The 27907-nt window shown below is 40.5% G+C and overlaps 1 protein-coding gene across 20 annotated transcripts; it reads left to right on the top strand.

Moving 5' to 3' along the window:
• The first annotated feature begins 736 nt into the window (after nt 1–736).
• Nucleotides 737–27783, top strand: LOC112466777 (phosphatidylinositol-binding clathrin assembly protein LAP). 20 transcript variants are annotated; one of them, XM_025035073.1, is made up of 19 exons: nt 737–1611; nt 16033–16175; nt 16252–16327; nt 17228–17242; nt 17657–17759; nt 17860–18068; nt 18170–18276; nt 18358–18399; nt 18889–18983; nt 20542–20713; nt 20935–21048; nt 21119–21260; nt 21403–21492; nt 22079–22855; nt 23737–23857; nt 24069–24177; nt 24647–24718; nt 25615–25887; nt 26824–27783. In XM_025035073.1, the coding sequence occupies exons 1-18, from the start codon at nt 1482–1484 to the stop codon at nt 25876–25878; spliced, it is 2781 nt and encodes a 926-aa protein (XP_024890841.1). In that variant the 5' UTR covers nt 737–1481; the 3' UTR covers nt 25879–25887; nt 26824–27783. The 20 variants fall into 20 exon arrangements, with proteins under 20 accessions (XP_024890841.1, XP_024890849.1, XP_024890844.1 ...); XM_025035081.1 differs by having other exon boundaries at nt 21448–21492; XM_025035076.1 differs by having other exon boundaries at nt 21119–21254.
• Nucleotides 27784–27907: the final 124 nt, after the last annotated feature.

The raw sequence follows: 27907 nt of genomic DNA on the forward strand, positions 1-27907 counted from the left end.
AAAAGATCATTATCTATTTAACTAATACAATTTTTGTGATAAAATCTGAACGTGAATTTCGGCCTGACAGAAGCGTGACTTGAAGAATTATCCGTGAACTAACGCCCTCTTTGCTACAAAATTAGTGGCCGAAACGCATGGATTTCCACGAATATGCGAATATCGTGTGTCTCAAAGTTTCTCCTTTTTCCTCGTTCCTAGACTTCCCGCAGAATCATATCACACCTATTTCGTGCTTAGAGAAGAATTACGAATTACGAACGATGTGAGAAAAAAATTGTAGGGCTTGAAATAATTTCCATGTTTCATTCGCGAATTTTTAGAGAACTGTCACTCGCGCTCGTTGGCAGCCGTGCCCGCGACGAGCGCCAACTTCACAACGTATACTTTCAATCGATGGACGGGGACGGTTCGGGAAATTGCGCTACCGATATCGTTCGTAAGTCGCTTAAAACTCTGACTCCACGAGTAAAATCTGCCTCTGGGCGACGAGCGAAATATCTGTGTCATTCGAGCATCTTCGTCAATCCGCACGACCTCGCGTCGTTGCGACTCGCGACTCGATTTTCAAATCTCGGCTGCGCCGCGGCCGGCGGGCGGCGGGCGGCGATGACGTCACAGCGTGCGGCGGCGAGCGTCGGCGGTCGGCGCGGCGGGCTCACGCGATTGGTCGGCCGCGGCCGGCGCGACTCGGTGGGGGAAATGCTCGCGCCGCCGCGGCGGTCTCGGCACGGTCGGCAGTGTCGGCACTGAGCGCGGCCGCCATCTTGGCAGACAGAAGGAGGCTTGCTGTCGCCGTCAGCCGCCGACGTTAACGCCGTTCAGCTGAGCCGTTGAAGCTGAAGCGCGGGCTGCCCTGGCTCCGCTGCCTGGTGAACCCGGAGAAATCGCGCCGGGCTATCGGTCGCGCGTCACGCGGGCGCAGGAACCAGGAACCGGCTGAGGAGGCGGAGGCGGCGGACGAGGAGAGGCGGAGGAGGAGGCGGGGGAGCAGGAGGAGGAGGAGGACGAGAACGAGGAGAGGTGTCGGAGGACCGGAAAAGCAGCGCGGCGGGCCAAGTATAATATCGGGGTGAGCGGGACGTCACGGACGCCTCGCGCGGTAGCGCCCGGTCTCGGCTGTTCGTGTCGTGTCCGTGTCGTGTCCGTGTCGTGTCGTGGCCGTGGTCGCGATCGTGATCGTGATCGTGCCGTGGGCCGTGGTGCCGTGCGCGGTGAAGTTAGCCGGAGTGCCCGTACCCCGTAGTATCTCGTTCCCGTCCGTCCGTCCGCGTCGCGTCAAGGACGGCCAACTTCACTCGCCTCTCGCGACCGTCGTCCTCGTTTTCGTCCTCGTCACGGTCGTCGCGACTCCTTTTCTCGTCTCTTCTACCGGTGCGCGGGGGTGGAGAAGCTCGAACGTGCCGGGGAGGATCCACGCGGATTTCGTCGTGAACGTCGCCAACTGACTGCTCTGCTAACCACCGTGACAGCGGGACAGTATGGCGGGACAGACGATCAACGACAGGCTGCTGGCCGCGAGGCACAGCATCGCCGGCCAGGGCCTCGCCAAGTCCGTCTGCAAGGCCACCACGGAGGAGATGATCGGGCCCAAGAAGAAGCATCTCGACTGTAAGTAAAGAGAGTGAAAGTTTTTCCCCCCTCGACGATATACACATATATCGTCGAGCGTCATTCATTCGTGGATTTCAAACGGCGCTTGCTCCGTTTTGCGAGCTCCGTTTCAACACAACGTTTCTTTCTTAAAGTTTACGTTTTCAGTTTTGAGGAAACGCTAAGAAGGAAAAAGAGGAATTTGTGTCTGGCCGGCGGTAGGATCCCCGAAAAGGGGAAGGTGAACGTTTCGACGCCTCGCGCAAGCGGCAGGGTGTCGCCTGCTCCGGTTTTCGACGATTTCGGCCGTTTTCTGCTGTTGATTGACGACGAGGGTACGCGCGGGACCAGCGTGCAGGGGGACAGGGGCGACTGTCGCTCACCTTTCCTATTTGCCTGCCGCTGAAAGAAGGCGAGCGAGACTCTCTCGCCCCCCACTGGTCTCGCGCGAGATTCCCAGCGTTTAAGCGATTCTCGGGACAGGCAATAACCAGGCATGGTCGAACGAGATCGTTGGCTTTAGTTCTCCTTTCCACATTGACATCGTACGTCGACGTGGCAATTAAAGCAATCGAAATCGATCGCGCCGCTTCCTGAAGGCGCACACTCGCGCTCGTAGGCTTTCCCCTCCGCGGCGCACTTTTCGCCGTAATCTCGTATTCGGCTTTCTGCCGAAGACGCGAACGCGTGGCTAGAAACGTTTACCTGGACAATGGAGAGCTTCTGGAGGGTATAACAATCGCGCGGTGTCCCCGAGAGGGAAATTGAATCCGGAGGTCTGTCCTTTCCAGCCGTGTCTTTCACGCTCGCTGCGCTTAAGGACGAAGCGCATTACATTCAGACGTTCGATAAAGGGGAGGGAAGAAAAGGGAATATCGCGTAGGAAGGTTAGAGAGTGGTGTGGAAAAGGGACAGGCCTCTCTCGCTCCACGCATGTTCGACTTTCTGGAGGCCTTGCTCCGCTCCGACCCGTGCGATCATTAACGTGCTATTTTCGATACTCGGAAGGATGATCCGAGATATTAATTGCGCGTCGCGCAAAAACGCTAATTTTATATAACTATATATTAATATTGTCAAATTATATTCAATTTCTATAGGTCGCCATTGTGCTCCTAATCAGTATTTCGTTAATTTAATTAAACCATCAATGAAATTGAAATAATAAGTTTCGACACAAATGCCATGACAGTTAACAAATAACAAAATGTTATTTAACTCGAGGCATTATACTGGTTCAAATTTCATTTTTTAATATTTAATGTTACACGCTCGCGCGAATGCACATTCTCTCTTCTTTGCGAAGCTTTCCTATTTTTTCTTACTTTAATAAACGGAAGGAAATGTAGATTGTTTTTTTTTCTTTAGAAAGAGAGATGACGGAAAAATGTAGAAAAATGTTTGAAAAGCGTAAGAAACGCGGAGAAGAACAGAGTCGCCGCGATTTATTTACTAGCCGTTCCGTTCTGGTTCATCAGACATTCGTAAGCAGAAATTTGATCTTGGAATTTTAGGATCCGTCTAAAAAAGATGTAAATTTTAGTGCACTTTTATGCGAGGATCGCGCGATCGCATGCAAATGTCACACTCGTATATAATTCGAGAATCGAGAATGATGTCTGCGAGCCCGTGATTACGAAAGCCGCTTGACTCACGTATCTTTTTATTTCGAGATAATCGGTATTGTGCCCGTGTTTTGATTAAATGCTTACTTAGCGAAATAAACATTTAAGGAAGGTCTTTTCCGCGTTTTATCTCTGGAACAACGATAACGTCTCCGGGGTGTTTAAGTGTGTAGAAACGAAATATGATATCGACTTCTTCACATTTACTCGAGCCGTCTGCATAATTATCGTCACATTGTTGAGGCACAAGTGGGCGAACAGAATTAAGATGATGAAATCTTTATTTCTTTTCTTCGCCTATATATTTGACTTGCATCTGATTTAAATACGATTTGTTTGAAACCGCTCCCGGAGGGATGATCGATCTATAAAAGTCTATTCGAGGGGATGGAAGCCTTCAGTAGTGCCTTGAACTTTACGTCAGAATCTAATCGCACTCAGATTAGGGTAGTTAAATTAAACCGAGGGCGCTTTTTTACGTTCTTATTTAAGTTGCGTGTTAATGGCATTTAAATGAATGGAAAAATGATAAAACGTACACTATTAAATTCGTTATGTCAAATTATACTCAATTTGAGTCATTTTTAACTCTCCTACTCAATATGTTGTTAATTTAATTAACAAGTGTTATGTTAAAATAATAAATTTTGACACACATGGTAGTTAAAAATAACAAAATGTTATTTAACTAGTATTGGTTTAGATTTCATCTTCTAGTATACTTAATATTTAGGGAAAAGCGCGATAAAATTGATAAAATCATACACGACAAATATATTTAGTTGTTCCAAAACTTACTGTTTGCAAAAGATAAAAAAATATCTAATATAAATTTTGTTACATGGGTCATGTAACGAAGTTTATTCATCGTTCTTTCGCGTGTATCTTCAAATGTATAAATTATTTAAAAGAGGAGACGAAGATAAAAGATGGCGCCGTTAATTGAATCTGTATAAACCAAATTCGCGTGGAATTCACACAAAACTTTGGACCACGAGGGCACATGTTAACTGTGTACACGTACGTATCTTGTGTACACATCTACGCACAATGGTGTACATACACTTCCGTGTTTGGGATTAACGGGGAAGAAGACCTCGGACGCGTTTCCCTCCTTCGGCGGACAAGCTGATTTCCAAGGTGACGAACCTTTCGTGGTAGCCGTTAGTCATGCGGACCGCGGCGTATGCGGACGATTACATATCGCGGGTAATTTCCTTCCGTTGTAACGCGGGCGAAACACGGTCGGGGGACGGATGACAGCGACTTTGATAGTCGATTGATAGCCCCCACGGGGTTCTATCATGTCTCCTCCTACGACCTGACCCCCGGCGAGCGCCGTGTCTCAATGAATCCCATTCCGCATTCAGCGAAATCGATCGTCGTCTATTTCAGCCTTTCACCCTTCGTCGGAGGACTCGACTTCTCCGTCTCTCCTCCGTCCACGCGGAACAGACGATTTCTGCTGGAATAATTATTTAACAATGACGTCATTATACACTCATCGAGACTCCGCGTTCCTGGCATGAACGCCGCGCGCGGACACTGAATGAAAAACTGATGAAATCTCTTACCCGATGAATTATTTGCTTCTACGTAAAAGTAAAAGTCGACGTCCGGAAAGCTAACGGCGAGGTTTGCATAGCCGAGATTTTTGCAATTTGCATATATTCGCGATTAAAATAAATGTTTTCGCGTGATATAATCCTTTGATGGCCCGTCAGTAAAGCTCCTCGCTGCGGATTAACGGCATTTGCAGTTATAACCATTCACGTGCATGGGAGAGCATAACGATCGAAATAGGTATTAAAATGTAACATGATATACGTCAGAAATAGCATAATGCAACAGAATTTAATATTGAAACGCTATAGGGACTGTAATTTGGAATTTGAAGGATGTTGTAGCGAGGCGGTTGAAATTAAAGTCTTTATTAAAATATAATTCGTACATATAACTATGTTACTCGTTCGACTAAACGATAAAAGTGCTCCTATCTCTTTTCCGGCTCGTGATACAAGTTAAAGCAATGTATATGTATATTTCCTTTTTTTTATATTTATGTATCATGTCTCTTCGTTGCAATCTCATATTTCAGAAATTTATCATGTCTCCTTCACATAAACTGTATTTTTTCGCGAGTAAATTTTTGAGTAAACTGTCAACACGTCTTGACGTATTACATCGACGAGAAACGCCTTGACGAAAATAGGCGAATACATTCCACGAATAGACGTCGGAATATACTTCATTCTGACCTGATAAGCCGTGAAACCCTACGAACCTCGAGCTCCATTTAATTATCGATCTGGCTGACGCGTAGTTGCACGGAATGCTTTATAGATTTACGGGGTGTGCCAAAAATGTATAGTTCCGTTTCATGGCTATGGAAAATATCGCCCGAATATTCATCGCACGTTACAATTAAATAAAACTTTCGGCGAGATTTCAGATTATCACGCTTTCTTTCTTACAATCCACGCGATTGTGGGCGTAACGATAGCGTTTGTTTCAATTTATGAATTTGTCCTAATTCAAACGAGCACGCTTTATTCTTCACGCGGAGCGCGATTATCGGCTCCCTCTTCTGTTTATCACGTCTTGTTAACTTCTCCAGATATAACGTACATATGTATTCGTCAATAGAATAATATTTACTATATCGAGTCCTTGTGTGATTTGCCACTGTAGATCTTCAATTTAAGTTAAATCTGTTGTTATTGAGAGACGTATAGAGTGTGCTTGGCGAAACTTTGTGGTTTAAATCACATCGCGACTCGAGAATATAAAGACGATTTTACTGTATTATTTCTGAAATTTTTCCAATCGATATTCCAATGTAGTTGCATTGAAATGCTATACACTATTAAATATTAAAAGATGATATTTAAACCAATTACTTGAGTTAAATAACATTTTGTTATTTTTTAACTGTCATGCGTGTCGAAATTTATTATTTTACCATAAAATAGTGTTATTTCAATTTCATCGGTTTAGTTAAATTAATTTAACTAATCGTTAAAACGACATATTGAGTAGGACCAGTGGCGACTTATAGGAATTAAAAATGATTCAAATTGAGTGTAATTGACACTACGAATTTAACAGTGCATTTTGTGATAATCGTATCAACGACAAGTTGTATAAAAATATAAATATATATACTTCTTTGTAATTATTGTTACAATAATCTCTTTATAAAGAATTTAAAGGAGAACTTTTTTTCTTTTGTACAAATCACAGATTATGTTCGAGTAACGTAAAGTTACGGGATAAAAAATTCGTCGAAATATCGATAATCTCACCTCGATAAAATATAAAAGATAACACGCTGTACAAAGCACACCTTATTGTGTTGCGCACCTTACAATTTATGTTGCATAAGCATACTTACTGTAATACATGGTACAATTACCGATGACACGACTGTCTTTTTCATCGTGTCTAAAAATTATCACGACGCGAATGACGACGGCTGGGAATTTTCGCGTGAGTTTTCTCCTCGCGCGCTGTCAGCTTACGTCGCATTGGGCAACTCCTTCCGTTTGTAATATTCGAGGATTTGCGTAACGAGCTTTTGCGAGAGTGCGATGAAGGGCGTAATTAAACGAGGGATCCGTGACCCGCATCAATGATCTGAGGAATTAATAAAGAGCCGGACCTTCGAAAGAAAGGCACTCGATCCTCGTGCCGTTGATTCGCCAGACACACAAAGCCGCTACCGGCCGATCAATAATCTTACGGAACGAAGACATTCGTACGTCTCGTATAGCCCCGCACGAAAAAATTGTCGTCCAATAAGCCTATTTACGCCACGCGAGATTTTCGTTACGAAAGTAAGAATCGATATAGTTACGCTATCATTTTCGATGCTGTAAACGTGCGAGAGAATGATTTGTCGCGACGACAAAATCGTTACGTCACTGAATTCGCCGAAATAATCGAGCTTCGTTTACGGTATTGTTTCAAAATATTAGTTTTCCGCCCTAAGGGATGCGTTGTAATAAGAAACGAGGAACGATAGAAGCAATGCGAGTCGATATCTATGACGTATTGCGACCGCAACGGTACGATCTGATAAAAGCGCGACATGACGCAAAATCGCGTAATGTATAACGTGATTTTTATATAAGCGGATTTGGTACGGTATCGTACCTTACAAAATTTCTCGCGTAGCGTAAACGCGCTATAAATAACACGCCGCGCCGGGAAATTCGTGTAACGATTTTCTCCCGCGAGTCCCGCGACACACATATCCGCCAGGTAATTAAGCCGCTTCGCGGCCCGACGATCGTTGTCTCTAATGACTATCGTTGTTTCGAAAGTGTTGTTTACTCTCACCGGTTCTCTCTGCGGCCGCGGATCGAACGTGGAGCTACTCGAATCGGGAACGGAGCCAGTGTCATTCTGCGAAGATCGAGAGAAGGACGAGTTACCGTACGCTAAACTGTATAATTGCACGCTATAGCGAAACTGTCCGCGAGACGACACGAATGTGGAACAACAAATGTTACTCCGCAGCTCTTAAGGACAGGTGCTAAGTCGTGTTACACGTTATACCGCGGATAGTTTCGTGATGAATCACCCATTATTGCAAAACGCATAAATGTAGGTTATTCTTGCAAGTCGGGAATTCAAGATTGTCGATCTCTTTTACTTTCGGAAGAATTATATTATTAAATACCTCTTTCCTTTCGCCTCTTTTTCTCACAGCAGTTTCTCCGTTTTCTAAGATCCTAGTTCTGGAAACTCTGTGGTTTAAATTACTGTTAGAAATCTCAACATTTCCACATGTCTATTTAAAAGTAATTTTAAAAGATGGTATGGATGTTACACTGTTAAATATATTAAAGGATGAAACTTGAACCTTGAGTTAAATAACATTTTGTTATTTTCGACTACCATGTGTGCCAACATTTATTATTTCAACTCCATTGATGTAGATTGTAGATAATCAAGATTTAATGATTCAAATTGACATTACGAATTTAAGTGTACCTGGAGTGCATATTCTCTGGGTCTATTTTGGGTATACAGCTTAATATATAGTTCTCTTATTTTGTAGTTTACGTAAGATAAGATTATCCTTTTGTTTTTCTACCTCAGAGCCATACAATGACACTGGTTCCTAGTTCCTTTGAAGTTATTCACTTCGAGCATGATTTAATCTCAAAGAGCTCTTTTTCTCAAAGAGCCTTTCGCTTTACTCTTCCTTGCTCGCTCCATTCATTCCGGGTCTTCCGTCGTTCGGTCCTTGCGGGATGTCAGGACGAGGGTCCGGCTGATAAGACGATAGTCACCATTACGAAACGTTACGTAAAAATACACCGCTCTCTCTCTCCCTCTCTCAGGTCAGGCAAAAAGAGGCCTCTTGAAAGTCATTCGCACCTTTCAAGGCCGATGTTTCTTGCACCGCATGACCTCGGTGTATTCAATCGATGACACTATTGCGCCGCAAATGTAGACGCGCGTTTAACGATTAGCGAAAACGGATCTTCAAAGTCATTCACATCGTTCACGGTCAACGTTCTCCCCGCCGGACAGCGTGTCAGCGCTTCGAAGGGATCAATCGATACTGCCGCACTATTATAGCTGACACGCTAAATCTAGAGCTACAATGTCACGTATAATAAGGAAGTGGACCTCCAGTCTCAGTCCTTTTCCTTGATGAATCAATTTGGTTTGATTAACTCTCGGCAGTTCACTGTCTATTCTTTCTCATTTTCCAGTTTATATAACATCACATAACATATGTCGTATAACATCATTTTTGCATCATGAACAAGGAAAGAAAATTTGAGAATTAACCGTAAATTATAGACATTAGTGTGGGAACGTGTAATTCTACGAACTTCTATTTTTAGATATAAAAACAATTGCTCTTTATTCTGTACGTATTTATTATCGTATTTTTTTAGCGTTAATTGCGCACAGACTCAAATTTTATCTATTTTTTCTAGAGAAAAAAAAACATAATTAGTGAAAATTACAAAATAAATGACAGGCAACTCTCACTTATTTTTCCAGACTTTACAGTTGAGAATTAAAACTTTAAATAAAAACATTTTTATGTCAAGAAGTAGACCAAGTTGAAAAGTATGAATGAAAGAGATATAATTAGCAAAAGATTAAGAAAAAGTAAGGAAAAAGAAGTATGCAAGAGATATAATTTATTTTTTAGCGATTACCTGTGTTTATGGTATTTAGCCTCATTTTTATTTCAAGTCTCTTATTGTCTCCCAACTCTTTCATCTTAACGTCGTGAATATGGAGTACAGTGTTTTTTATGCATCTCTGGTATGTGCATACGGTTTTAAAATAATATTCTTAATTTGAAGTTGTTCAGTGTTATCAGCTGATTTGTAAGTGAAATAATTGAGACTCACGGTAAACAAAGATTCGATATTGAGGATATTATCCGAGCCCAGTAAAGCTGTCACGGTCAATGTTCTCCCTCTGTTGCACACCGTGTATCAATTGATAGACACTATGAGCCTCTCGTATCCGTTAATGCACACGAAAGGTCAATCGATAGCGTCTCTATTTTTCGCTCGGAAAAACAACAGCGCGCCTTTTACGCGAGATGATTCGACGAATATTGCTTATACTGCCCAGTATACGCGGTATATGAAAGGATTCCTTGATAGCGCGTGCGGTGACCGCGTTTCTGAAATGTCTCTCTTTCAAACCCACGAATCGTTGAACGCGTACAAGTAAATAAAAATCAAATTTCGACATGCGGGGTTATCCAGGGAATCACATTTTCAAAGTTAGCAATTTCCTGCCGTATGGAATAAAATTCCGTAGCGAAGAATCGGAGCAAAATTGTTATTGCTCTTTCGCGGAGCTATCAGTTTCCGTGGTTATTTTCGTTGTATTTCGACGTAACGTGACAGATTGGAGATTCTGTTCCTCATAAAATAACAAGTAACCCAAAGTGGTTGAGCGTGAAAAACGAATCGAATTTATTTTGCGCACATAAGGATTATTTTGTTTCGTAAGACGAGAAGACGAGAAGAAACGTCACCTATATTATTGACCCATATATTGATCGTATGAATGCTGAGATTGTCCGCGATGTGTCGATTGCATCGCGTAACGCAAAATCCACGCGCCGTTTCGCAATTTACGATCGTTTGTCGAATCGAATTTGCAGTCGATCGCCTTATCGTACGCTCCACTTACTCGAAAGTGGAATTTATTCCTGCGTGCCTCGTGTGCTATCGCTGCATTTGCATATAGTGTCGGATCACTTCCAATTCGCGCCATTCTTGTCTCGTCGTTTGGTGTAATCGCGGGTATTTTGCGAATTTTGAGCCGATGCATCTCTCTCTCTTTCTCGTTTTTTTTTGTAACAAGTTAGGCTAACTCGATCGGAGATCTCGCAGCGAACGACGGAAATAAAACGTTGCGAAAACTAAACGGAGCTCAACCTTGGGAATTCCAGAAATTCCTTTATAAGTGGTTCAGATCTATACATGTTATGTCATGATAAATGATAATTTTTTCTTTAAATTTATTTTAATTAATGCATGTTTTATTCATGGCTCTCTAAGTATGTAACTGCAGAACATTACATTGAAGTTTTTATATCATTCTTTTTGGCAGAAATTGTTAAATTCGTAGTGTCAAATTATAAATGACTTAATTTGAGTGATTTTTAACCATTCCTACGAATCGCCACTGTTCCTACTCAATATATCGTCAATTTAACTAAAGCAATGTTAATTTAATTAAACCAATGGAAGTAAAATAATACTGTTTTGTGTTAAAATAATAAATTTTAACATGGTAATTAAAAATAACAAAATGTTATTTAACTTAAGGTATTGTTTTAAATTTCATCTTTAATATTTGACAGAGTGTAAACTTAACTAAGACTTATAAATAAACCTGAAATATATAGAACAACTGAAAGAATATAAGATCAGTTTAAAATAAAATAAAATAATAATTAAAATTTGTTATTATTACGAAAGTTATTATCGAATTTTGAAACGAGTAGACAGATTCGGCCATTATCACCCCAAGACCCGCGTTTGCGTTAAATACATGTTTCTTTACTTTAACACTGTGCTTTAACGCGTGAAAAAGGAAAAGAAAATGGAAACTTGATTGCCGTGTTTTACGCCCGACAATGTAGGATGCGAATACCTCTCTACGAGTGTGTTCTGCGATTATATGCCGAGAGAATTCGAGCGTGTCGGAATATAGGTGTAGGTACCGCGCAGATTAAACTTACATGTAAGTGGCGTGCATCATGCGCGCGCGAAAGGCCTTTGTGAACCGGAGGCTGTTGATACCGAGAGCGAGAAACGAGAAGGAAGCTGGGACGGGTAAAAAGAAGAAGGAAGGGAGAGAGAGAGAGAGAGAGAGAGAGAAATTGAATATACCAGGGACGAGTCGCGACCCCGGGAATACGACCGCCGAGAGGGAAAGAGGGAGCCGAGGAGAAGGGCCGGCTACATTCTTAACTTTGCGTTAGCGTGGTTGACGGCGTCATAAAGTCATATGCGGTAAAGGAAAATAGTGAGAGTCATCCACGGGGAATAGCTTACCGTATCAAAATGTATTCATGGATAAAAGTTAGTTAATGGGGAAACTACGTTAATTTCTGCTTCGAGACCAATTACGCATCGATCGACCCGACTTCTAGTTTTTAACACATTTACAGTTATTTAATTTTACATATACATTTAATTTTTTTATTAAGAGGCTTGGTGATGTAATATTTAATGCCGTAGAATTTTAATGTTTTAGTACCGCGTTGTTTCGTCAGAATTTTAATCAGAATGCATAATTGGAAAAAGTTGCTCATATTTAATGAGATAATATTTTGCTTTCGCTTATTATACAAATGCATGCGTTGCATTTTAATTTATATTTAACAACACGATATTTCAGTATAATTTAATATCGCGTAACGTTGCCTCCGTCGAAATACTACCTGAGCAAAATGGGACTCCAGCTTCGTGGAAAATATGCCATCCAGAATTTTAAGTCGGAGCGAATACCCTGCACGTATTTGACGATCCGTGCCTCAATTTCGATCGGGGGACTCTTTGCGGTTTTCATTCGGCACAATTAAGTCTGCTTTTTGCAGTTCGCAACTACAATCGCTCGCGTAGCCAAAACGCGTTTATCGCACACGCCCCCGTCCGCGTCTGGAGATACACATGCAGTCAGTCAGTCAGCCGGTGCACACCCCTTCAGCTCGCCTAGATAGCGATTCTGTTTTTTACCAGCATACGCATTTAACATCCTCCGACGATTGCCAATCGTGCGGCATTATCGGAGGATTTATTAAAAGCTCATTTATTATCAGCTGTGCGTGTCGCCGAACGTGTACTTGTTGTGTCGATTAAACGCATATTTCACCCGCGACTGATAATTTCAAATATTTAACGTTAATACCTCTGTTTACCATAATATTAACACTAATATTTTTCAAAAATAAAGAAAAAAATATAATAACTAACCGAATCGGATTAGTATCTTAATAGATCAATAATTGATATTTCAATATTCTGCACACAGTATTATTGAAATTTCATACGTTTTATCTGTTTATTACGCCCGAGATAACACAAAAGATTACTGGTATTTTCCGTTTGACAGAACTGCATTTTTCTGTTTTATTCGACGACAGATCCGCACCTGTTTCTCGTACGGCGTCGAAGCGATAAAAATTCGGTGCTCGCGCTGTTTTCCTGAATCACACGGCCTCAACCTTTGAATGAATGTCCGAGGGAATGTGCCTGTTTTTTGACACTCGACGACGATGCCAACGCCGACGCTACTTGGCCGCTAAATCCGTCCGTGTTTGGGAGATTATAATTAGAATGGGAAGCCTCGCAAGGTCGAGCAACGCATCGCTCGAGATCGCGGTTATTCATTGCAATCGCTCATGCACCTTTTGCCTTTGATGCGGACTGTAATTTTCGTTTAACACAGTAATATGTCTCGTAAAACGTCTTCATTACTGCCTGAACTTGCGTGGGATTTTGTTTACAGTTTAAATGAGCTCTTAAATTCCTAAGCTATACGAATTTTACTTTCATTACTTACGTTTATTCCTATTATATTTTATTATGCTGCATGCACTATATTTATTTTTTTCTTATTATCCTTATCATTCATTTGAACTATGAATTAAAAAAAATCATTATTTATATTAAACGATGTATTAAAAACACTAAGAAGATAAAATAATTTGAAGAATTGCTATGGAAAATAAAGAATATTTTCAATTTAGTCTCTTCTGTGTCACTGGATTAAAGTTTAAATTATAATAGGCGGATAATCGTCACGTATAAATAGTTACAGACAGTTTTATTTGCGAAATTGCTTTTCGCGCCAATTAGAGACAATCATCTCGCGATAACGTCGAGTGCGTTTATCACGCGCGATAACCATATGGAAATAGTTGCAGTTCGCAGAATGCGCCGGGGTTCGATACTCGGTGCTGATTCACTGCTTTATTCGCGTTTATCCGGTGCCCCTTCGTACGCTCGCTCTCTCTCGCGCGTTGCACTTTCATTCCAAGCCCTCTCGTCGTCGTGACTTCGATATTGCGGGATCATCGGTCGGCCGGGCGAGAGAGATACATTAAAGGCGTGGGAAACTATCCGCGGCGAAACGTTGCTTAACTCCCTGCATCTTTTTCGCGTCGGTCAAATACTTATACGTGGCTTCTCTCGTAGACAAGATGCTCGACGAATTATGAACAACCGCGCGATACAAGTTACGATTTCATACTATGACTGTGAATAGACATGATTATAGTTTCAATGCTTCGGGCTATCGTAGATTAATAAGAATTCATATTTATATATAAATGTTAACTCGCTATTATATGTTAAACACGTATATAGACTTTTTTTCGTATTAGCTTACTTGGTAACGTATTTCATTTATATTTCATGCAAGACGCCGCACATTTCTATATCGCGTGGTTTTGTAGTCGGTCCTCGTTCGATTTGAAGCGGATTTTTTTTTCAGCAAAAATACTTTATCCGAGGATTTTATCCTTCAAGTAAAGCTTGAAAAAAAAAAAAAAAAACGATACGCTCTGCATTTTAATAATACGCCCATAGCAACTGTGGTATCAGATTCCGGCGAGTATGGACCACTGCACCGTCAATAACGACACGAATATCATCACGTTTGGAGCACGGCAACGCGATTGTTGACCTTGTTACGCGGTATCGCCGTCCTCCTGACGTGGACCGGCTACTTTCGTTAATCAATCGCGATTGATGGACGTCGCGTAGATTGCCATCGTTTACTTCGTCGTTGTCGTCATCGTCGTCGTGTCGCGATTGATTTTATCGTCGCTTATTCGCTTCACATTTGGCAAGTCCACGATTCGCGCGAGCCTCGAGTTCGGTATATGCAGGTCAGAGTCACCGTCGAGCCGTGGTGATCGATAGCATCGACTATTCCCATTTTTAGGTACTGGCACGACGAAGGTAGCGTGGAACCGTATAGAAGCTTCGAATATCGAATTTTCAGCCGTTCAGGCCGTTCTTAGACGACCCGTATATTTTAGGGTAGAATTTGTATAATTAATCAGGTAGAATATCTCATTTTACGTGTCGCAAATTTAATTGTAAATTAAAACGAGATCTCACGTTAACACCGTTAATTGGGATTGTAATCGTATGCGCGTACAAAATATATCATTTTCCTTTGATCCCTTATTTTCAAGCCTTCTGTGGGTTATCGCGGTTTATCAATGCTGGGTCACGCCTGTACATGACAATTTAATAGGATTGTAACAAACGTTATTTAATTCTTCTGTTAATTATTGCAATTCTTCCTCTACGCTTATCGGGCGTGCTATTTGCTTTTGAGATTAATTGTTGCGACGAGTTGCAATCGTAATTAAAAAATAAAAATTGCGGATCATGATTGTTAAATCGCTTGCTTGGTTTGTGTTATGCATACGCTGATAAAATGCGAAGTAAGAAGAATGACGATGAGAATTATGCGAATGTTGAATCATACGAGTTCTTTGAATCATCTTTGAATATCTGAATCATCCGAGTCGCTGGAAACTGCAACTGGAAATTCCGTGCGAAAATTATAGGGCGTGAATATCTTTGAAAAACAGTTTACGGATAATGTTGATATCTCGTGTGATCTAGAACAATTTAGATTGCCTAGAACAATTAAAATTATCCCACCGCTCAATCAGATTTTCTCTCTCTCGTTTTCGAGTCACTGAATGAAAACGGTTGGTCCACTTTTGTACAATTGCATCCGCCTGCTTCAAGTCTTTTACTCGCAATGGTATACTTTTTTGTTCATATTAAGCTCAGAATTTGTCGAGTCGAGATAAAAAGCGGTCGATGATTCTAATTAAATGACTTAATTATACTTAATAAGTTACGCTAGGTAGCTGTTCTTTTGTACTCACGATTCAAGATTGATTCGCTTTTACCTCGCACTTTCACGTATATAATTGCCGAACGTTTCCGTAAAAATTATGTACGAACGGATAGAGAATATAGAGATACGTTTCTACCGAGACCGTGACTTGAAATCCACGGCGAGGGGAAACGACAGGTTTGCGAGAGACTCTCACAATGCGATAGCGTTGTCGCCGGCGATGGTTGTGAATCATACATATGTAAATTACGTTGTAATCTTATAAGGTGGAGGTCAGTGCCTCTCATTGTGGCTTGCACGGGACGTGAGATTTCGCACCGTCTGCAATGGTCGTTTCCTCTCAAAGTCGAGAACGCATGGATATCGACTTATATTCAAAAAATACTTCCAAGATGGACTTCGACTCTTTCTCTCGTTTCAGATTTAATCCATTGCACCAATGAGCCGAACGTCTCCATACCGCAGCTCGCTAATCTCCTGATAGAACGCTCGCAGAACACAAACTGGACGGTAGTCTTTAAGGCCCTGATCACCGTGCACCACATGATGTGCTATGGCAACGAGGTAATTACCTTTCGGACGCTTGTCTGACCCGCGAGACGCCCGTACATTCCTTCTGAAATGACTTTTCTATTTACAGAGGTTCACGCAGTATCTCGCGTCCAGCAACAGCACGTTTCAGCTTAACAATTTCCTGGACAAGAGCGGCGTACAAGGTGATTATTTTGTAAATGATCATATCAGTGGGGCTTTATGTTCTCTTACCATACCGCAATATGTTCCAGAATTGATGGATGCCGACGATACCAGGCATTATTCCTTTCAAAAATCAAAACAAATGATGTTACGTTATTTGCTGGTATCTTTTTAATTTACGAAAGGATAATTATCTTTTTAAAATAAGATAAAGTTTATCAATAAATATAAACAATTTAAAAAAAATTTTTTAATAAATATTCTTTACAAAGCATAATTAGTCTTTAAATTCTGTAATGAATAAGTGTTCATTGTCCATCAATTCTAGAGTACCCTACTTAAAAGAAAACTAATTTTGTAACAAAATTTAAAAATGCGATTTATTTGGGAAAATTAATGTTTATTTTAACAAAACCATTGCGATGTGAATTCATCGTAGCACAATGCATATGGCTTTCCGCACCCTCGTTTATAAAAATCGTACACCGATATTCGGTCAACAGAAGACTCGTGTGTCGATAGTCGAGCGAGCTGATTTGTTATGCACGCGTCGCACGGAAAATTGCAACACGCCGTAATTTGAATAGCCGATCGCGGACACCTCGATTCCACGTCGAGAACTTGTTTACGGGAGACCTAATTTTATTCACCGATTGGAGATCATTAAATGTAACGCTGATCAACTGCTACATCGATCAGCAGCAATTAATGAATTATTTAAATAATTATTATTTGTTTAAACGGTGCAAAATCTTTGTCCCAATCGCGAATTTTTTAAAAATTTTCGCGTTATTAATTTCCTCGCATTGTGTAGCTATCATCCATATGGAAAATGCGAATCTTTCTCTTTTCTATGTATCTGGCAACTATGTGTATGATTTACTAACTTGGACTAACTTTCTATCTCTTTGGGCATGAAGCAGGAATACGCGTGGGTGAGTTCTAATCATAAACCTTCTCGTTTTACATTAATGGTACTCATTAACCGTGCTTTGTAGTTCTATGTGTCCAATTCTAACTTTGCTAGAATAAAAGAAATTAATATACATGCTATGGATCTATTAATCTATGTATTGTATCAATTGTGTGATGTATATTGATAATTACAGCCACAAAAGTATTGTATGATTAGGCTTACAAGATGTTGGACAAAATTATAATTTCCAATCGACGCTGACATGCACGCTTGTGTAACTTTATGAAATTAATGCAATCGCACCGGCGCACTGCCGACTTTCTAATTTCACTTTTAAGCATTGTTGCGTGGCGATGCCTATTAGTGCTTTTGTTATGTCTACAGTATTTATTATGGACAAAAGTGAGTAATTGTCGTTTGTGTTCTGCATCAGGATATGACATGTCACCCTTCATCAGGCGCTACGCCAAATACCTCAACGAGAAGGCTCTCTCCTACAGGACGGTAGCGTTCGACTTTTGCAAAGTGAAAAGAGGGTATGTGTTGAAAACATGTTTTTTTTTCTAGATTTTTCAAAATTTTATTTCGCTGTATTTAATGAGGGAATTAATCTCCGTTGTGTAATCGACATTACAGGAAGGAGGACGGCACTCTACGCACAATGAACGCCGAGAAACTTCTGAAAACTTTGCCGGTACTGCAGTCGCAACTCGACGCACTGCTGGAATTCGATTGCACGGCTAACGACCTCACGAATGGCGTCATAAACATGGCCTTCATGCTCCTCTTTCGAGATCTTATCCGGTTATTCGCCTGCTATAATGATGGCATCATTAATCTGTTAGGTAACACCATTCAACATATTGTTTTCCTATCGCATAACAAATATTCAAAGGCTTGTAAGAATAAATCAATTAATCGGATGATTACGATTGTAACCTTTCAGAGAAATATTTCGACATGAACAAGAAACAATGTCGGGACGCTTTAGATCTTTACAAGAAGTTCCTCATACGCATGGACAGGGTCGGAGAATTTCTGAAAGTGGCGGAAGTAAGTTATACGATCTTAATGTGAAGACAGCAAATCCAAAGGATTTAGGATAGTTACTGAACCTATTTTTTTTCTTTACAGAATGTTGGCATCGATAAAGGAGACATACCAGATCTGACAAAGGTATGCGCACTCAAAGTATTATTTATTATCTCGCTATCTCGCTATACTGTCTATGATAAGGGTTTATTTGTCTCTATTTAACTATCGATTACTATTTTGAGGAACTATTAACAATGAGTGAAAAAAAATTAATATTTAACCGACAAAGTAACATTTTTATTTGTTTCTTCCTCTTACATTACTGACAGGTAATAACATCTATGATTATCTTAATGAGGTAGAGTTAGTGTGGCCTAGTATAGAGCAGCATAGATATTTGGCGATATTTATTCTGGGAGATTTCGTTAGCTGATTATACTACTAATTTCTTTATTATGTACATGTGCGCATAAAAAAAAAGATAAAGCTGACAAATTCTCCTATAATAAATGCATGCATTTTAGCAGAGAGAAATCTCTTCTAGACCAAATGCACAGCTAAATTTTACCTTGCACCTCACTGAAAAACTTTAATAACGCTCTATAAATAATGGACAAACTGATTTTTTAGGCACCAAGCAGTTTATTGGATGCCTTAGAGCAACATCTCGCTTCCCTGGAAGGAAAGAAAGGATCTGCCGCGAATACGCCAACGCAGTCAGCAAGGTAAGCCGACTTTTTCCATTTATTCGACTCATTTAAGTCTCACATAACAATCGGATGTAGGGATAATTTTAAACGTCCTATGTTGAATGCTATTGAAATCGATATGATACTTCTCCCTCTCTATATACTTCCCCAGAGTCCATCGTTTTCGTCTCATTGTTCTTTCATATCCGACGATCAAAAACACGTTCTTCTACACATCTTTACAAGCTTCTTAAGCTATGAATATTTAAACATTACGTTTATCGCACATGCACATGTAAGAATTATTACAGAGGATTACGTTCGTTTATTTTGAGTACTATAAGTTGACCATTGATCATTTTATATTCATAAAACTACTAAGTATCGCCATTTTTTTCTTTTCTTAAGCAAATATCACAGAAGGTTTTGGAAGATAGTAATCTTAAGCACTATCTCTGAAAAGCTATATTCTCTTTTTGAATAGTTATCCAACTTGTAAAATTTGTCGAGATGGTATCCCCTGGATACGAGGTTAATTTTCTCCGATATTTTTAATATTTAGTTATAGAATATTTAATTTACGTTTGTATCCTGACCTATTTTAGGTATCCATGCTATGCTCCTAAATTTGGTACTCAATTTTTATGTATATGTGTGTATTTCTTACTGAAAATATGTAATTGTAATTATTGCTCTATTTAATTTATCGCTCGTGTACACTGCATGAATTTACAATAATGAATTTAGATAATTGACGTATTTCCCTATAGTCTATTGATTATAGTGGATATTGAGCATGCTATGATAAATTGTCAATTGCAATTAACAATATTGACGATTTACCTTTATGGCCTAAAACTTGATAATTATGGAGTATATCATAATTGATGTGGCTAGTGAAATTTGTTGGACAAAATGACATTTATTATTTATAATATTTATTATTTGTAATAAATGTTTAACTCATCGAAGTACATAATCGATGTTAAAATATCCTAAAATAGTAAGAACATTATGTAAAAACTATAACATTTTAATGCACATATATTTATCTGTATAAAATCGCTTATTAACGTGTAGCGAATTCAACACCATACTCATAGTATGCTATTGAAAAATGAACAGTCTTCAAATCAATGTGTACTATGTAATATAATTTGATTGAGTACACAAGCTTGATGCTATGTTTCACTACAAAATGTAGAACACCTGTAAATGCATATGTACATTAGGAAATATAGTAAAAAAGTTGTAAAAGAAAAGCAAGAGCGTGTGAAAAAGAAGAAAGAGAAAGAGTGTGTGTATGTGTGTGTGTGTGTGCGCGAAAAAGAGAAAGGATGCATGCGAGCGTGCGAGTGGTAATGCACACTATGCATTTCTACGCATTGTTACATCTATACGTACTACACCGTTTGTTTTTTGTTTTTTTGTTTGTCTCTTCTCCTTTGTTTTCAATTATCAATTTTCCTTTACGCTCCTTTCTCTCTCTCTCGCCACATTTTACGAACTCGCTGAAACGGACCTTCCGTATTCTTCTTATCCGTTCTCTTTTCTCCATCCATCGACACCACAACATCCTATCATCGCCCAAAAGCAGCAATAGAACCAATGTAAAGTCGGGAGTGTCCGCCCTGTCTTCCACCAGTACCGCGTTCGGAACAGCAGCCAGCAATGCGCGGCTCGAGCAAACCGGGAACGGCCACATCGACGAGGCGTTGCGACAGCAAGCTCTCGCGGAAGAGGAAGCCGCCATGAATCAATACAAGGTACCACAGCTCGTACAGTGTTGTTAATTATTATGATATCTGAATTGATAAGTGAGAAACAAAGCTTCGATCGGTAGAGCAGCTTGACACGGCAATTATAACATATTAATTTTCTATTTAAGTTTTAGATATCTCAAGATATTCCTTTCATTTCAATTTTTTCTTCCATTGCGATTCCCTGCAAATAAACGCTATATTAATCCCCGATGTATGTATTACAGGCAAAAGTACAATCGCCGTCAAGTACTAGCACGAATCCCTTCCTCAGTTCGCCGACCAATAACGCTAACCAACCGATAGTGGATTTGTTCGGCGCAACATCAGCCGACAGCCAGGTACGTCTATTTTTGATGAGAGATGCGATCCCATTCAAAGTGGGAGATTTAATTCATGTTATTGTAACAGCAATCTTCTCAGAAGGCGTCGGACGATCTGCTGCAGCTGGCAGGCAATCCGTTCGCGAACATGTTTGGGGCGCAACCGGCCGCAGGAACCGCGCAGCCCGCCGCTCAGATGCAGAACAACATGTGGATGACCAACGGTACTGGTGAGCACAAGCACTTAAGTCGATATAGTCTCAGTGATCATCGCTGCTTCTTCCGTCACCGCGCTTGTTTATGATATTTTTTTTTATCCCCCTTTTATTTTCTCATTTTCTTTTCATTTTCCATTTTCTTTTTTTCTTTTAGGTTTCGCGTCAACTGCGCCACCGGCAAATAATAACTTTGTTACAGATAATAGTTTTTCCTCCGTATTCGGAAATCAAGATCAACAATCCAGTAAGTGCTTCACTAGCGAAGTAGACATAAGCGGGAATTACGAGCGCATTCACGTGATTGAGAAATTCCGTGCACTTTCGTTTTCTTTTTCTGCCGTCTTGTATGTCTCTCTTCCTCTTTCTATCGTATAACTTTTGCGGTCATTTTTATGATACTTTTGCATCATACATCTTACATTTTAGATACTTATTGTTAGTAATCAGCGCCTGAGCAATCATACGCGTGCCGTTTAACGCTATGAGCAAAGATGCACTGAATGAAGCAGCGTTTACAGCTACAAAAACATTTTTACTATAATAATAGTGATGACAATTTATTCTTGCATTTTTTTCTTTTTGTATTGTAATATTTGAGCGTAAACGCTGGTTCTCCGGGTGCAACGTTGACACGCGATATTATAAAGAAATGTAACCGAGCGCTACATTGCGTTAACATTGCATTCGAATGTTCCTTTTTTTTCTCTTTAACTAACGTATTAACGGGTGACGGTATAACAATTGCGAGACAACAATTTTACATTGTTACCTCATCCGGACGCAAACAAGAAGGAAGCTAACTTATGCACCTTGATCACTTTCTGCGCAAGCTGGTGCCCCAGGAACGGCCGCGTCCGTACCTAATCCCTTCATGTCCGATTTCCCGTCCCTCGGTACCACTGGTGGGCAACAGGTGACGAACGCGGGCGCTTTCGGGCTCTTCGATCAGAATGCCGGCGGTGTTGTTGGCGGTGAATCGGCGCAGGCAGCGCAAACGGGGACGGCGTCAGCCGGAGACCTTTTCAGTGCCGGTCAAGCGGATCTCTTCGGGGGTGACGGGTCCGCCGCCGCCGCCGCGATGCTGAGGACCCCCGCGAACGGCGGCGACGGGGATGCTGCGGCGGCCGAGGTGGTGGCGTCGGCGGCATCTTCTGCCGCCGGGAAGGCATCGTCCACGGCTACGCCGCCACCTAGACCACCGCCACCTGCGACCGCTATTGCCGCCGCGAACGGTGCCGCACCGCGTGGATTGTCTCCGACTCACGGAGCGTCACATGGTAGGCCAGCGGCGGCAGCGGCCCCGGCCCCCTCTGCTGGCAAGAGCGCCTTCGACGATCTCAACGACAGTATCCGCATGGCACTGGGTGGGTCTCCGTCGCGGCCGGCGCCCATGGTGCAGCAGCAGCAAGCTGCGGTGGCCGCGCAACAACAGCCGCTGCAACAACAAATGCCGCCGGCAGCGGCGGCGGGCGCCGGTATGTTCGTCATGAACGATCCCGCTACCGGGCAACCCATGATGACCGGTGCGCCGATCGTCGGCTACGGTATTCCTACCCAAGCCCAAGTCCCCGCGGGGTACGGTTCGCCGGCAAAGCAGCCGATGTCAGGTGACGGGAATGCCTAAACTAATTCACGCCGATCGCATGAGATTCGCACTAGCTGTTTCCCCATCGAGTTCAAGTTTCTTTATTTCTCTTTTTCTTTTTTGACCTGGTTGCGTCGCGATATTGCATCCTAACAACGTAAAAGTCCATAAGATATTTAGGAAACATCAATTTTTAAAGGACATTCTTTAGGTATCTAACTAACAATAAGATGTCTTTTGGACTTTTGTATTGTTCAGGAATTGCTTTTTCAATTTATGTTTTATGTATGTCGCTCGATCAGCAAGCTGCATTAAATATTTATACTCAGGCACGTGATAGTGTTAGATAATTTTGATTAATTTCAGCGTTTTCACGAGTAGATAAGCACGCTGGTGTTATATATAACATTCTAGATATCGCAAAAATCATGGAGAAAAATAGATGATTCAGACATCTCTTCAGATAGACATCACTTTACTCGAGTGTACTCATAAAACGCGATAACCTTTAATCGTTATTTCTTTCTCACGCATAATTTGTAATTCAACTTGCTTACAACTATCTGCATGTTCATGACTAATTGTACGGTGACTAATACATAATTCCGCGTTATTCTATTCAGAGAATTTCTGCACGCTGTTATAGAGATTTTGGAATAACGGTTTGGATAACGGCCCTTTGAGATTAAATCCCTTGAGCATTATTTTTTTTTTTTAATCAGAAAATTCGTTGCTTGGCGATTATGCTTAATTCTGTAAATTTGTAAATTTTCACAAACTTCACGACTTGCTTTAAATCTCCATTTCATATTCGGGTCTATGCTTAACGTAGTTGTTGCTTAGGAGTTTTGACAGTGTGGTGCCAGTACGTCTACGAGTATCTTGAATTTAATATTATTTCAGCCGCGGGGCAACCGGTCGGTGCAGCCAACACCGGCAAGGTCCTGACCGGAGATTTGGACAGCAGTCTAGCCAGCCTTGCGCAAAATTTAACCATCAATAAGAGCGCGCAGCAGCAAGTCAAGTAAGCGTGATCATATTTTTATTCATGAGCGATTCCATTTCGAACATTATGTAAATCCAGTTGCGTAAATCTTTCTAAAATGAATATATTTATAAGGATGATAATAATAGATACCTATATAAATAATTCATAATGGCGTAATATAAAGAGTAATATAAAGTGCGCTTATGCAACATGTGACAATGAATTGACGAGTATTTTTCCTTTGCAGAGGAATGCAGTGGAACTCACCGAAAAATGCTGCAAAAACAGGCGGTTCGGCCGGCGGATGGTCACCGCAGCCAATGGCAGCTACTACTGGCGCCGGATATCGGCCCATGGTGAGCTTTTCCTTTTCAATTTTATTGCCGTAAGGTATTTTCAGCATGTTTTCTGATTGTCATTACACAAAGTCACACATACATACACACACATACTGTTTTCGACGCATCATTTTCAAAGAACAACCGCTTCTTCATTCTCGATAGAACTCCGTTATTTTCATACTTAGAACCCCGTAGATCATTGACCGTTTGTTTCTTACGGTATTGTTTTAATTCTATCACGTAGGAATCCTACGCGGACTAGTAAATTATTTTAGTTTGTTAGAGATCTGCTAAGTGTGTAGCATTCTCGTACCTTCAGCTAAACATGTTAAGATGTAAGTTTACCGTTAAGCCATCTCGTCCGCCGTGGGACTCTTCCGCTCTCTTCGTAATACCGTAACGACAATTTTCTCGTCAATTAGCACCGTTTAGGTGAGTGTGTTTTGCATGCACGGCATATGGCATGTTATCGGCTGTGTTGCAGGGCCAGGGAATGACGCAATTGCTACCTACGACCACCACGACTATAGGTTTTCCCTCGCAGCCCGCGATGATGGTAAGTCCCATGATCACGAGCGTTTTTGTTTCACACACGCAGTGAACGAGTTGTTTAACACAATAAAGCGCCAAACTCATCTCACCTCTCCGGATCACGAGTCACTGTACAAGAATAGCGTGTGATAACACGAATTGTCACTAACTCACTCTGTCAATAATGACAATCGTTGTACAAATCGCATAACGGTCTTAGTTTCACTAGGCGAAGCGGCGAATCGTCGGGAGATGACGGTCTGACTCGACATCTCGTTCCGTTTCCTCGCATTATGTGCTTATGCATCGATATATACTCTTAGCGCACGTTTCAACAATGTAGTAGAGTAGACAATATTTTGTCGCAGTTATTTATATTTCTATAGATTAATTTTTAGATTTATCTCCCTGCGTACTTGGCTGTAATTTGCTTGAGGTGTTAATCTATAATGTAGACAATGTAGATAAGTTTTAGGATTACATAAAGCGCGCTCGTGTATAAATATTACACCGATGTACAGATATATTAGAATATATTATTAATTATTAAGCTACACTATATTTTCTGCGAGAAAAACGTCGCAAATATAAAACGAATTGAGGAAAGAACTGGTCTTATTTGAAAAAAATGTATTTATAATATTTATCTTATCTTATGGAATACATATATTTGTGGCAACATATGCGATCTTATAAAAATTAATGCGATTGCTATGTTGCTATATTGCTTTCTATAAGATAGAATAAGAAGCTCTAAGTATATTTTTCTTTTTTCCAGCCTTAAACTTTAATTGTTTAAATAATGTAACAATAATGATCAATCTCAGTGTAATTTTGACGTTAAGGAAGACGTTAAGTTTCGCAGGCACATGCTTCCTTTTGTACATAGGTCTCATTTCTCTCGCTCTCTGGTGTCTGTAGGGTATGCAAGGTATGCCGATGGGCATGCAGGGTATGCAGGGTATGCAGGGTATGAGGCCGATGATGTGTACTATCCCAGGTGCTTCCGCCGCCGGTGGCGGTATGATGGTTGCGGGAGGAGCTGCGCCCATGATGGCCATGCCCGGCGCGAATCCCATGATGGCTGGTCCTAATTTACAACAGCAGCATCCTCAACCTCAACCTGCTGCAGCAGCTCAGCCACAAGGCAATGCTGTCCAACTCGATCCCTTTGGCGCTCTGTGAAGGGATTAGGTACCTACCTTCACTTATTCTACGGCATTCTACGCGTCGTGTCGTTGCTGAGGATCTCGGAGCGTAATAATAGAATGATATGTGATAAGAACGCGTGCCGACTAAGGATAAGCGACAATCCGCAATGTTATGACGGATAATATTCTCGTATTGAAACTGAATTTTCCTTCCTTATATTTTATCGGGAATGATTTTATATATGATCTTATTAAACTCTGTTTAGGCGAGATTGGGATCCGCTGCTGTAATTTTGTATAATTGTATATCTTATTTCTTAAATTTTGATTTATTTTATTGCATCTTTTGTACAAATAATCTTCATATTTCTTTTCGAACAGTTCGAATGGGCGTTGCTCTGATACCGGGGGATTAATGTTCAATAATCTTTGTGACTCATATATTTGTGATTAATAATAGGTGTCTTGTAACATTCAACTTTGAGATTTCCAAATTGTTAATCTTAAAGACAATCTGTAATTTGGAACAAAATTTCGTCTTCAAGTTATGCGTTGAATTTTAAATTAAGTCTTGTAATTACATGCATAATATTACGTTTTCCAAATGATAAGTTATATAATTTTAATTTTGAGTAAATGTTCGTTATATATTAAATTATACATAGAATTATGTCCAATTCTATCTCAAATTATAGATTGTCTAAAATGGATTTTACAATGAATGAAACCTGGTCTCTCCGTGTTACTAATAATGCACACGTTAGTTCACCCTTTTCTCTATCATTACGCAGCATTATCATTAATCTGATCGATGCTACTCGCAAAAAGTACGCAATTCCAATTAATCGTTTCGATAATCATGTAAATATCGATTGTTAGTAGTTAGAAAAGTAGATTAAGTTATTATTAAGTTAAATAACATTTGTTGATAAGCGTAACATTTTATTTTACTAAAGCAGACTATAAATTATTGTTTCAGGATTCCAAATGGAATTAAGAAGACGGAGCGATATTTTGTAAATACCGTGTAATATGCCTAGAATGAAAAGAAACAAAGCTAATGTGTCCTGCTTTTTTCTGTTAGGCCCAATCAATCTTGGATCATTGATTGTCACTCGAATCGTCTCACTATGAATAGGATCGGCAAATTGTATCATACTTCCTGTAATATGCTCGCCGAGTATGCAACATGTGTTATTCCGATATAGCGTCCTTCTCGCGAGCATTGGCAAAAGTTAAATATTGTTTAAGTGAATATCTGTCTACTTTTTTTTTTATGTAAAAAGAGACAAATTGAGTCTGAATTAACTTCGATCAATGCTCGCGGGAACCGCGCGTAAACAAGGCGCTTTTCTCCGCCTTGAAGTCCGTAGCCGGACATAATTATGTAGCTTAGATGAAAGTTGTTCGGATGCGAATTGCGTTTAGAATGACACGAACATGATGAATTTTCCTGGTGAGGATTAACTGTGATAGTATTGCGCCGTGTGTCGCGCTGAGCAGTTTTTCTTCGTTGATACGTCGAGTAAGCCTATTGTCAAAGATGCATTTTCTAAGTTCGATGAGAGATTTTCGTAATTATGTAGCGATATTTAGGTACGGCTTAGTTTCTACGTTGGGGAGAGAGAGATTGTATATCGGTAGTCTATATCGATAGTGAAGTCGGTTAAGAGCGCGTTATCGAATATGATGATATTGGTTCGTAATGGTTCTAAACGTATTCGCGTTAGATTATACACGTAGCTGACGATTGCACATACCAATGTCCGCGTTAAACGTTAAAGAAGCCGGTTAGGCGCAAGATCGAAAAAAATCGAAATAGAAATTCGCATCGGGCATATCCTCTTATTTGTAATATAATATATATATTGTTCTGTGAATGTACGGATATGTGGTTTCGGGATGATGCGAGGGAGAGAGAGAAAAAGAGAGAGAGAGAGAGAGTTTTAAGGCAATTCTTTCGTCGAAGTATTAAATACTAAATGCGATAAAGATATACGATAAAATATCACACACATATTATATATATATATATATACATATTATATATATATATATATATA

This window comes from Temnothorax curvispinosus, unplaced genomic scaffold (assembly GCF_003070985.1).
Source record: "Temnothorax curvispinosus isolate PA1 unplaced genomic scaffold, ASM307098v1 QBEX01016545.1, whole genome shotgun sequence".
In the NCBI taxonomy this organism is placed as follows: Eukaryota; Metazoa; Arthropoda; class Insecta; order Hymenoptera; family Formicidae; genus Temnothorax; species Temnothorax curvispinosus.